The sequence below is a fragment of the Neomonachus schauinslandi genome, chromosome 1, assembly GCF_002201575.2.
Source record: "Neomonachus schauinslandi chromosome 1, ASM220157v2, whole genome shotgun sequence".
Taxonomy (NCBI): Eukaryota; Metazoa; Chordata; class Mammalia; order Carnivora; family Phocidae; genus Neomonachus; species Neomonachus schauinslandi.
In genome coordinates this window covers 161,292,338-161,304,427 of record NC_058403.1, presented here as the reverse complement: position 1 = coordinate 161,304,427, position 12,090 = coordinate 161,292,338, and the positions used below count along the sequence as shown (strand labels likewise).

The 12,090-nt window shown below is 41.8% G+C and overlaps 1 protein-coding gene across 2 annotated transcripts in view; it reads left to right on the top strand.

Annotated features, from left to right (window-relative positions):
• MKRN2 (makorin ring finger protein 2) overlaps positions 1 to 12,090 on the top strand; it is a 28,630-nt gene that overhangs the window by 9,438 nt on the left and 7,102 nt on the right. For both annotated transcript variants that reach the window (XM_021695113.1, XM_021695112.1), the window contains exons 2-6: positions 5,340 to 5,468; positions 6,709 to 6,890; positions 8,080 to 8,384; positions 9,544 to 9,758; positions 11,590 to 11,700. In XM_021695113.1, the coding sequence (XP_021550788.1) occupies positions 5,347 to 5,468; positions 6,709 to 6,890; positions 8,080 to 8,384; positions 9,544 to 9,758; positions 11,590 to 11,700 (935 nt within the window). In that variant the 5' untranslated portion in view covers positions 5,340 to 5,346. The remainder of the gene's footprint in view (positions 1 to 5,339; positions 5,469 to 6,708; positions 6,891 to 8,079; positions 8,385 to 9,543; positions 9,759 to 11,589; positions 11,701 to 12,090) is intronic.

Here is a 12,090-nt window from a genome sequence, read left to right as displayed (position 1 = left end):
CACAACTTGGCTAACGGTTCAGTGCAAGAGCTTTTGGTCTGTCTCAGTTTGCGACATGCCTTCCTCACTAGTGAGAGGCTTGTGACTCTTTGTTTCACTTGAACAGCTAGAGGCCACTGTCGGGTTATTAATTGGCTTGATTTCAATATGATTGTGTGTCGGAATGGGGAGCCACCCGAGGAGAGAGAAGAGAGATGGGGAACGGCCTGTTGGTGGGGCAGTCAGAACACACATTTATTGGTTAAATTCTCCATCATATATGGACAGGGTTCATGGTAACCCAAAACAATTAAAATAGCCACATCAGAGATCAGATTACAGATCACCATAACAAATATAATAATAATGAAAAAGTTTAAAGTATTGCAAGAATTACCAAAATGTTACACAGAGACATGATGTGGGTAAATGCTACAAACTCCAATTTATAAAACGTAGTAGCTGCAAAGCACAATAAAACAAAGTATGCCTGTAAACAGTTTTCTTTATGACAGGACTCTCAAAACCTTTCCTCTGCTACTGTCTTTTGTAAATCTCTGAGAAAGACTAGACTGCCATTTCCTAAGTTGACTTGACTACGGGCCCTTTGTTATCCCTTGTTTTAAGATACACTCATATAAGTATTTCAGCGGACACCAGGGTAATTTGGAGCACAATTAAATGATACGCCAGCCTCATCCCTCGGCAGGCCTGTTTGCACTCCCTCACAGTGCCTCCCTTCTCTGCATTTTTCTTGCTGTCTTCTCTATCCTCTGTCCCATTGGCACCCCCATCACTTTGCAGACTGTGCTTGGGCCTGACCTCCTCTGGGATGTTACCCTCTCTCAGTTCATGGTATGTGTCTCCTCAGCACTCTGCATGCCTTGTGATAAGGCACGGGTCCCTTTTGTAATGGTCAGCTTAATTGCCATTGTGCTTTACTGGACTTTAATAAGAGCTGAACTTTTGGGGGTACCTACTGTGAGATAGGTACTGAGCTGAGCATTTTATTTTTTTTAACCATACCTTCACCAGTATGTGTATTTTTTTAAAACTAAAATCATTTATTATTCCAAAAGCGGTGTATGTTCATGGTGGAAATGTTAGAATGTACAGGTCAGCAAAAATAAGAAAATAAAATTACCATATACTTTACCCACAAGGATTGCTTTTCTTAACGTGCAATTATATATCATTCTAGATTTTTAAAACTCATGTATGTATGTGTGTATGCATTTTTATTTTTTTATTTATTTATTTTTTATTTATTTATTTGAGAGAGAGAAAGAGATAGCATGAGAGGAGGGAGGTTCAGAGAGAGAAGCAGACTCCCTGCCGAGCAGGGAGCCCGATGCGGAACTCGATCCCGGGACTCCAGGATCATGACCTGAGCCGAAGGCAGTCGCTTAACCAACTGAGCCACCCAGGCACCCTGTGTATGCATTTTTATTTATTTATTTATTTTTTTAAAGATTTTATTTATTTATTTGAGAGAGAGAGAATGAGAGACAGAGAGCACGAGAGGGAAGAGGGCAGAGGGAGAAGCAGACCCCCTGCTGAGCAGGGAGCACGATGTGGGACTCGATCCCGGGACTCCAGGATCATGACCTGAGCCGAAGGCAGTCGCTTAACCAACTGAGCCACCCAGGCGCCCCCTGTGTATGCATTTTTAAAAATTGATTTTCCCAAAGTGAGAATGTAATATGTTCTTTTCAAAATTTTTAATTGTGGTAAAATATACATAACAAATTTACCATCTTAACAATTTTTTAGTGTACAATTCAGTAGTATTAAATATATTCACACTGCTGTGGAACCATCATCGTCTGTCTCCAGAACTTTTTCATCTTCCCAAGCTGAAACTTTGTCCCCATTAAACACTAACTCCCCAACCTCATCACAGCCCCTGGCAGCCACCATGCTGCTTCTGTCTCTAGGAATCTGACTCCTGTAGGAACCTTACATAAGAGGGATCATACAGTATATGTCCTTTGGTGTCTGACTTATTTTACTTAGCACATTGTCCTCAAGGTTCATCCATGCTGTAAAATGTGTCAGTTTCCTTCCTTTTTAAGGCAGAATAATCCATTGTATGTATGTGCTACGTTTTGTCTCTCCATTAATCCATCGATGGACACTTGGTTGTTCCTACCTTTTGGCTACTGTGAATAATGCTGCTAGGAACGTGGGTGTGCAAGTACTTAAGTCCTTGCTTTTGGGGTTTTTTTGTATATGTATCCAAAAGTGGAATTGCTGGGTCATATGGTAATTCTATTTTTAATTTTTTGAGGAACCACTGTACTGTTTTCCATAGTGACTGCACTATTTTACTGTAAATGCTGTTTTATAATCTGCTTTTTTCAGTTAATCTTTAACTTCCCATGTCAATAAGTTTTCATTTTATCTAATGCCCAGTTCATATTCAGATTTTCCCATTTGTTCCAAAAATGTCTTTTCATCTGGTTTGTTCAAACCAGGATATAATCCTGGACTAAATATTGCACCTGGTTATTATGTACCTTATGTAATGTCTACTAACCTAGCACAGCTCCCTCCTTTTTAAATTTTTCTTTTTTCTTTTTTTTAAGATTTATTCCTTTGAGAGAGTTCGAGGGGAAGGCAGAGAGAGAGAGGGAGGGAGAGAGAAGCAGACTCCCTGCTGAGTGTGGAGCCAGATAGGGAGCTTGATCTCACACCCCTGAGATCATGACCTGAGCCGAAATCAGGAGTCAGACACTTAACTGACCGAGCCACGCAGGTGCCCCTAAATTTTTCTCAACAGCTTTATGGAAGTAGAATTTATATACCATAAAATTCACCCATTTTAAGCATACAAGTAAAAGATTTTTAGTAAATTTAGAATTCTACAACACCACACTTAAATTTTAGAACATTTTCATCACCCCAAAGTGACCCCTTGTGCCCATTCACAGTCATTCCCCATTACCCCTTCTCCCAGTCTGGGGAACCACTTATCTACTTTTTGTCCCTACAGATTTGTCTCCACCCCCACCGCCCTTTTAATGTAAGCTCTACACCCAGCGTGGGGCTTGAACTCACCACCCCAAGATAGGAATCGTGTGCTCTACTGACTGAGCCAGCCAGGTGCCTTTGCCCCCTTTTTTGACATTACATATAAATGGAATCATACAAAATGTGGTCATTTGTGTCTGGGTCATTTCACTTACCATAATGTATTTGAGGTTCATCCATGTTATCGCATGCATTAGTACTTCATTCCTTTCTATTGCCAAATGATATCCCATTGTATGGCTATATTACATTTTACTTACCCATTCACCAGTTGATGGAATTGTACAAGTTGTCCCTTTCTGGCCATTATGAATGATGCTTATATGAACATTCATGTACAAGTATTTGTATGAATGTATGTTTTTATTTTTCTTGGGTAAACACCCAGGAGTGGAATTGTTGAGTCGTATGGTAAATTTAAGTTTTTTAAAAAACACCCATCTGTTTTCCAAACTCAGGTTCCCCTCCCCACCTTCCATGACACTTGTTAAAGAAACCTGGTCCACATCCCACCTCTTCTTTTGTATTTATCTGATTGCTTTCTCATGATGGCTTTTAGCTTGTTCCCAAACTGTGAGTTAGATCTGGATTTTCGTTGGATTTGAGTTAAATGTTTTTGGCTAGAATGTATCACAGGCTATGTTTTATACTTAATTCATATTGGATCACATCAGCAGACACATAATGTTTGAGCTTCGTTTTTTTTCCGTGTGGATATTGCAGTGGTCCAGCATTTGTTGTTGAAAAGTCTATTCTTTCCCCTATTAAATTACCCAGACACGTTTATCAAAAGTCTATTGATTGTGTGTCTGTGACTATTTACAAGCTCTATATAGAGCTTACCTCAGCCTCCTTGAACTCCAGTCTGTCTCTTCAGCTCAGCAAGACTGCTGTGCTCTGCTCAGGGTTCACCTCCTTGCATCAAGGTCCAGAATACACCTCCCAGCAGAAACCAGGCTGAACCTGGGCTCACATCCCTTGTTTCCCTTCTCTCAACGACTGGTCTTGTGTTGTCTTTTGTCTCTGTCTCAGAGCAGCTTTTTCATATATATTGTTCTGTTTTCCAGTTGTTTGGTCTTTTTTTTTTTTTTTTTTTTTTACCTTGAAGGGCGAGTTCCATGCTCCTTCATAGCTAGAAGCAAAAATCTGTCCTTTTTCTTTCTTCCTCTCTGTGCTTCAGTTTGAGTAGTTTCTATTGCTGTGTCTTCAGGTCTTCTGAGATTTTCTTTTGTCCTGTCTAATTTACAGTAAGTTTGTCCAGTGTAGTCTTCATTTTAGATATTGTACTTTTCATTTCTGGAAGTTCCATTTGGTTCTTTTTTATATTTTCCATTTCTCTTCATGCTTAGCATAATTGAACATACTTATAATAGCTGTTTTTAAAGTCCTGTCTACTGATTCCATCATCTGTCATTCCTGTAATGGACTAATTTTTCTCCTGGTTATGGGTCACATTTGTCTGCTTTTTGGCATAGCTGCTAATTTTTTATTGGATGCCATTGTGAGTGTTTTTGAGCATTTGGATTTTATTGTCTTCCTTCAAAGAGTGCTAAAGTATGTTTTGGCTGACAGTAAGTTATTTGCTATCTGCTTGATCCTTTTGAAACTTGTTTTTAAGCTTTGTTATGGTGAGTCTAAAAATACTCTTCAGGACTCTTTACCCTTAATACCCGGGCATGTGCCTTTGAAATCTCTCTGTTGTTTGCTCTGAGTATTCAGCCAGGTTTCTCTACTCTAGCTGGACAGAATCAGAATGCCTTCCAGTTATTTCTTCAGGATCAGAACTTGACACCTCAGTGGAACATTCTTACGTATATCTTTTGGTGTTGCACTATCTAATTTGATCCTCACCACAACCCAGTAAAGTAGATAATGTAATTTTCATTTTATAGATGAAGGTAGTGAGGCATAGGGAAGTTTGTTTTGTGACTTGCTCTTATATGGCAGGGCTGGATCTTGGGCCCAGGTCTCTTGATTCCTTTACAACCATACCCTTTAAGCTCCATGAGAACAGAACAGTTTTTCAGAGTATTTTCTCAGTTTTGAGTCTCACATTTACATATGTAACATCTCAAATCAAGAGGGTATATCTTAAAACAGAAATTTATGGGATTTTTCTTCCAGAAAACTGTCGTTGAATTAGTTGTGATGTATCAAAAATCACTATGGCTTAGAAAGGAAATAATGTGTGTATCTCCAGTGCCTAATAGAGCCTTGATACATAATACATGCATAATAAGCATTTGTATGCTAGATTCAAGAATATGGTGATTTTTATAAAGCAAAGTGTGCCTCTAAAAGTTTTATGCCTCTGCTTGTCTCTTCAGGTACTTTATGCATGGTGTGTGTCGGGAAGGAAACCAGTGCCTGTTCTCACATGACTTGGCGAACAGCAAGCCATCCACCATCTGCAAATACTATCAGAAGGGCTACTGCGCCTATGGGACTCGTTGCAGGCAAGAGCCCCACAGCTGCCCCCAGCTGTTCTATCAGCTTAAATACTCTCGGGGACTCAGAGCCTTCATTTGGAGCATGCATGGGTGTCGATGAAGGGAACTCTTTTCTTTAAAGATTTTATTTCTTTTAGAGAGAGAGCGTGGGGGGTAAGGGGCAGAGGGGGAGGGAGAAAGAGATTCCCAAACAGGCTCCACGCCCAGTGCAGAGCCCAAAGCAGGGCTCAATCTCACAACCCTGAGATCATGACCTCAGCTGAAATCAAGAGTCAGATGCTTAACCGACTGAGCCACCCAGGCACCCCGATGAGGGGAAAATTCTAATTTGAAAGTAATTAACAATAAAAAGTACAGCAGATCATTTTGAAATCTCAGTTTCATTACAATAAAAGTAATTTTAATTTTTCAAAACACTTTTCAGACCTTATTCTTATGAGTCTTTTACAAAATTGCACTCACAGTATATATATCTTGCTTTTTTCCTCACTTAACATGTCACAAGCTTTTCCCTAAGCAGCTACTTTACTTCCTAACTGTAGTTTTATGTTTCATAATGTTAACATACCATCATTTTATTAACTATTCCTCTCTTAGATAGTTAAGTGGTTTCCAGTTTGGTTTTTGTTTGTTTGTTTTTTGCTATGAGTACCCTTGCAGTGAACATTTATATGCATATAGAGTCTGCCTTTTTCCCACTCACATCTATAGGCAAGTTTTCTAAATTCTAAACAGGAAAACATTCCAAAAACCTGTTCAAGCGCTTTTATAGTGAAGGGCTGGTATGTTCTTTCCTGTGCTGACTGGAGGCTGTAGAAGTTGCCCGCCCCCCGCCCCGCCAGTGCGTGCCCCAGAGAGACAGTCCAGGAAAGGCCGGTCTACAGCTCTTACACTGGCCATCATTAACTTTTGGGGGACTCCTGCCAGAAGAACACTGGCTTCGGTCTCAGGAGATTTCACTTCCAACATCTGGCTGGAATGTGCAGGATTTCTGTACTTTGTCCCACTCACGTTCCTCAAGGACACTTAAGTGTGCTGCTAGACAGCATTGTACCTACCACTCACTCTGAATTACCAGGCATTTCTTACTAATTGATAAGCCTTCTATCATTTAAAATATGGGAAAAGATTGTCTCATTCTCCACCTCCACAAGTGGAGCAGAGGAAAAGATGGTCCACGTCTAGGGAGTGTGGGAGGCACGCAAGGTAGTGTTTCCCTAATGCATTTGCTGTGCGTTTTGTTTAGATACGATCACACGAGGCCTTCTGCTGCAGCTGGTGGTGCCATGGGCACCATGCCCCACGGTGTGCCCTCCCCGGGTTTCCACAGTCCTCACCCTGCTTCCGACCTCACTGCATCTATTGTGAAAACGAACTTACATGAGCCTGGGAAACGTGAAAAGAGAACATTGGTACTTAGAGACCGAAGTGAGTGAGCAAAGTCATTTCATTGCCTCTTTTGGAATAGCAGTCCTGTTTGTTCGTGATGTTCCTTTCTGGCCCCTCTTATCATGGGGGTTCCTAACCTAGTCCCCCTGCCAGGTGTTCGAGTGTAGACACCAGACCTGTCCTGAGGACAGCTTCATTCGGCTGCAGAGCATTCAGGTGATGTGTTCTGCCTGCAGGCTAGGCTCACTGCCAAGTTTGGCCTGACAAGACATGCAGAGGTACCTTTTGTCAGCGTGTAATTGCTGTCTCCACGGGGTGGTTCCCCAATGCTGAGAAGCACCAGGTGACTCATTTCAAAGCTACATATTTTGATAAAGAGCATGTTTCACTGTCTTACTTCTAGGTCAGTTCATAGTCTTAGTTATTATGCTTAGCCAGTTTGGTATTTCCAGTAGCAGCTTTGGTAATAGAGCAGTATATTGGGGTTTGGGGAGTGGTTTGTACCCTGGAACAGGGTTTGGGGAGGAAGTAGGCTACAGATCATAAAAGTTATTTTTATTGGCTGGTCCTCAGCAAGTAAAGGGAATTCTGGGTCTTAGAATTGTGTGGGATAAGATAGGTAGAGTCCATCCTAAGCAAACAAGTAATCGTGTCCTCTCTAAAAAGGCCGTAAGTGCATGCGGCGGGAGGGCCGTAGGGGAGAAGGGCCATAGAGGGGTTCCACACTGGCCTTGGGACCCAAAGACTCACTAGATTTTCATTCTAGTTTACTTTATAATGATCGGTATCTTTACTAATATAAAGGAAAGCACTGTATTTTATTGACTTCATTTTCCCATTGACTTATATTTTGGTGTTTAAAAAAAACTATCATTATTATCATTTTTTTAGTGTTTATTGGTCCACGGGTTGACATTTCCATATTTGTCACTTTTAAACAGCAACTTTACTGTTCTTTTGTATATCGTGGTCTGTTTTTGCGAATTTCCTGTGTTGCCAATTATGTTTTGTCCTTTTTAAAACAAAATCATGATTATAATAATGTCACTATGAGCATTTTATACTATTCCTTCTGTTTTTCCCTCTTGGCCTATTTTTTTTCTATATGGTCCAAAGAGCGGAATTCCCAAGGTCAGAGTTACTTAATTTGTTAGGTTTTCACTAACTGCTTACCAGAAAGTTTGGGCCAAGTTTTCTTTTATGTGTGTGCTGTGTGTTTTGTATTAAGATCTCTCTGGCATGGCTGACGAAAAGACTTCCCCAAGTGTGGTGAGTAATGCAGGAGGCTGCAGTGATCCCCAGAGTAGCCCAGAGATGAAGCCGCACTCTTACCTCGATGCGATCAGGAGTGGCCTCGATGACGTGGAAGCCGGCAGCTCCTACAGCAGTGAGCAGCAGCTGTGCCCCTACGCGGCGGCTGGGGAGTGCCGATTCGGGGACGCTTGTGTCTACTTGCATGGAGAAGTGTGTGAGATCTGTAGGTTACGAGTCCTGCATCCCTTCGACCCAGAGCAAAGGAAAGCTCACGAGAAGGTAAAATTGCAAGCCTTTGTGTGAACTTATTTTAAGAAATTTAAAATGCACTAAGTGACAAAATTGTTGGTGTTCCTGTAATCATCTCTCTGCCCATAACGCCCTCAGTATGTACCTGGCATGTTTATAATCCTGTTTTCAAGTCCTTTTTCCTGTTGTCATTTTGAGAATTTTTGATTATTTAGAATAAAGAAAAAGGGAAGAGGCATTGGAAACATAAAGCAATGCAAAGTTCAGAGAATGAATAACTCAGGAGTGGTGTGTGTTTGTGTGTGTGTGTGTGTGTGTAAGAGAGACACACACATACACACATCCTCCGTAGGTTTACTTATCCTTGTGCCTGGGGTCCAGCCAGGCCAAGTTCTAGAGAATTTGAGGAGCCAAGTATTGGAAGGGACCTTTCAGGTCATTAGGTCCCCAGTGTTTATGGAGGCACCGCGTCACACTAGGTTCTGTGCTTGGTATGAAGATGGGTAAGAGAGACCGAAAGGAGCCCACAGCCTCAGTGTCAGAGCTCACGATGATGAGCAGGCCATGGTGTGTGAAGGCTGAGTCTCCACTCTCCATTGTCTTCCCGGGGGTGTTCAGGTGAGCGCAGAATGAGAGCTTTCCTCTGCACCCAGGTGCATTGAGGTCTTTGTGCTGTACGTGTTGGTTTGTCTCGCATCTGTATCCATCGTGAGCTCCCAAGGGCAGAGCCTGGGTCTTCAGGCTCTTCGCATCGACTCTCATGCCTGATACATGGTGCTTCACCTGGGAGTATTCAGCACCTGCTTACTGAATGAATACATTCATTAAATAACTTACTCTTTTGAGAAGTAGTGCTGCTTCCCTCTGACTCGGGACGACCAGCCTAATGTTTCAAGTTAAGGATTGTCCAGCGTTTCTGATATTGATGTAGTTCAGAGTGGGGAAAGAGTGCCCAGAAGAGCCAGGAGACTGGGACTGCAGGTTCTGGGAACTCTGTGATTCCACATGGGTCCTCGAATCTTTTGGGACCTCCATAGTCTCGGCTCTAAACTGGAGGTGACCATACCGTGCTAGGGAAGCAAGGGGGTGGGCAGGTGATGGTGTGAAGTCCTTTCTGTGGTCTGAGAGAGCTTTGTGTCCAGCAGCCCAGAACCTAACAGTGTGGCCCTCCTTTCTCTCCGTACTTTAGATCTGCATGTCGACATTCGAACATGAGATGGAAAAGGCCTTTGCCTTCCAAGCAAGTCAGGACAAAGTGTGCAGTATCTGCATGGAAGTGGTCCTTGAGAAGGCATCTGCTTCTGAGAGGAGATTTGGGATTCTCTCCAACTGCAATCACACATACTGCTTGTCCTGCATCCGGCAGTGGAGATGTGCCAAGCAGTTTGAGAACCCAATCATTAAGTAAGTCCAGCTAGGGGGTCTCAGCTGTGGAAGCTGGGGAGAGCGTTAGATTGGGGGCCTTCTTCTATTTACTCTTAATCCCTCCCCTTGTCCTCCAGTGTGAAGATAACTAGTGAGTCCAAGCCCGTGATTGCAGGAGCCTGGGCACATCAAGTAGCCTTCTTGAGCCCAAGTACTTTTCCTTTAAAAAAAAGTAGGTAACAACTCCTGCCAACCATCAGGATGTTTGGGGACACTCAGCGGGGATCATCTGTATGAGAAAGTGTTCATAGCACTGGCCTATTTGACTCCAGCACTATCTGTAAAATAGGGTTGTTTGAGGATTAAATGGAATACATCTAACACATTTCACATAATGTATGATACACAGCTTGTGCTCCATGGAGCCAACACAGGATTCTTTTTTTCCCCAGCTTTATTGAGATATCCTTGACATATAACAACACAGGGTTCTTAAATTCTTCAGAGGGACGGGGTAAGAGCTTACTCATACTGAAAAGTGAATGTGTGCTGTGTACTGTTAGAAACTCTTCACACACATTAACTCTTAATTCTCTCAGACCCAGTGACCATTCTCATTTACAGATAAGAAAACTGGGGTAGAGTGAAGTCAAGTAATGTGCCTGAAGTTACACATTTGGGTGGTAAAATAGCAGGTTTATTGAGATAAAAGTGTGCAGTTCAGTGGTTTTTAGTCCTTTCACAGTTGCTGCCACCGTTACTTCAGTCTAATTCTAGAACATTTTTATCATCCCAAAAAGAAACCTCTGTGTACATTCACTGCCCATTTCCTCCCTGCTCCTTCCAGCTCCCGGCAGCCACTCCTCTACTTTCTAGCCTCTGGCTTTGCCTGTCCTGGTCCTTGATTGTAAATGGAGTCCTACAACACATAGCCTTTCTAGGCCCAGCTGCTTCCCCCGAGCTTCCCCCCAGCTGACGGCTCTCAGCCTTGGCCCGTGCTCGCGGGCCCACGCAGAGGCTTGAGGAGCATGGCCCCGGGTGGATGTCCACAGTTAGTGGGGTCCTTGGTCGACAGGCATTTGGATTGTTTCCTTCTTTTGGTTATTATGAATAATGCTGCTGTGAATACTCATGAACAAGTTGTCTTGTGGCCTGTATTTATTTCTTTTGCGTAGATAGCTAGGCATGGGATTCCTGGGCCTTATGGTAACTGTTCAGCATTTTGAGGAACTGCCAGGCTGCTTTCCACAGTGGCCACACCAGCAACGTAGGAGGGGTCCAGTTGCTTCCCAACCTTATCAACTCTTGTTACTGTATTTCTGATTGTAGGTGTGAAGTGGTATCTTCTTATGGTTTTGATTTGCATTTCCCTGATAACTAATGATCTTGAGCATCTTTTTTATGCTTTTTGGCCATTTTGCAGAAATGCCTACTCAAATCTTTTGCTCATTTTAAAATTGGGCTGGTTTGTTTGTTTTAAAAATTTTATTTTTAAGTAATCTCTACACCCAGTGGGGGGCTCGAACTCACAACCCCAAGATCAGGAGTTGCGTGCTCCACCAACTGAGCCAGCCAAGTGCCCCAAATTGGGTTGTCTTCTTATTGTTGAAAAGAACATGTTTTTAACAGTAAGTAAGGTTCTACACCTGAGACAAATATTATACTATATGTTAACTAACTGGAATTTAAATAAAAACTTAAAAAAGAAAACAGTAAAGAAGGTTCTTAGAGGATTGTTATTGCACCTTGTGGAATTTTTGGTTAGGAAACATTTGGAGTGCTTATGCATTTGAACAAGGGGTTTGGTGGTGCAGTGTGCACAGGATTTATAACTACATCTCTCCCATACTAACCTTGATTCTAATTTCAGGTCTTGTCCAGAATGCCGTGTGATATCAGAGTTTGTAATTCCAAGTGTGTATTGGGTAGAAGATCAGAATAAAAAGAACGAGTTGATTGAAGCTTTCAAACAGGGAATGGGGTAAGTACTTTGAGTTCAGATAGGATTCTGGTGCCTGCCTGGCAAATGCATTATATTTACATACCTTTGAACCCGACAAAGTAATGTAATTTTTAAAATTTCAGCTTTGAGGTATAATTAACAAATAAAATTATAAGATATTTGAAGTGTCATCATGGTGATTTGATCTACATTGTGAGAGGATACTCCCATCGCGGTAATTAACATCCATCACTTTATTTTTTATTTATTTATTCATTTATTTTTTGGTGAGAACCTCCAAGTTCTTCTCTTAGCAAATTTCAGTTTTATGAAGTGTTATCACCTGTAGTCACCATGTTTTACACGAGAATATAGTTTCTCATTTATAGTTCTATACAATTTTGGAGTTGTTTGTCCTATTTCTTTGAA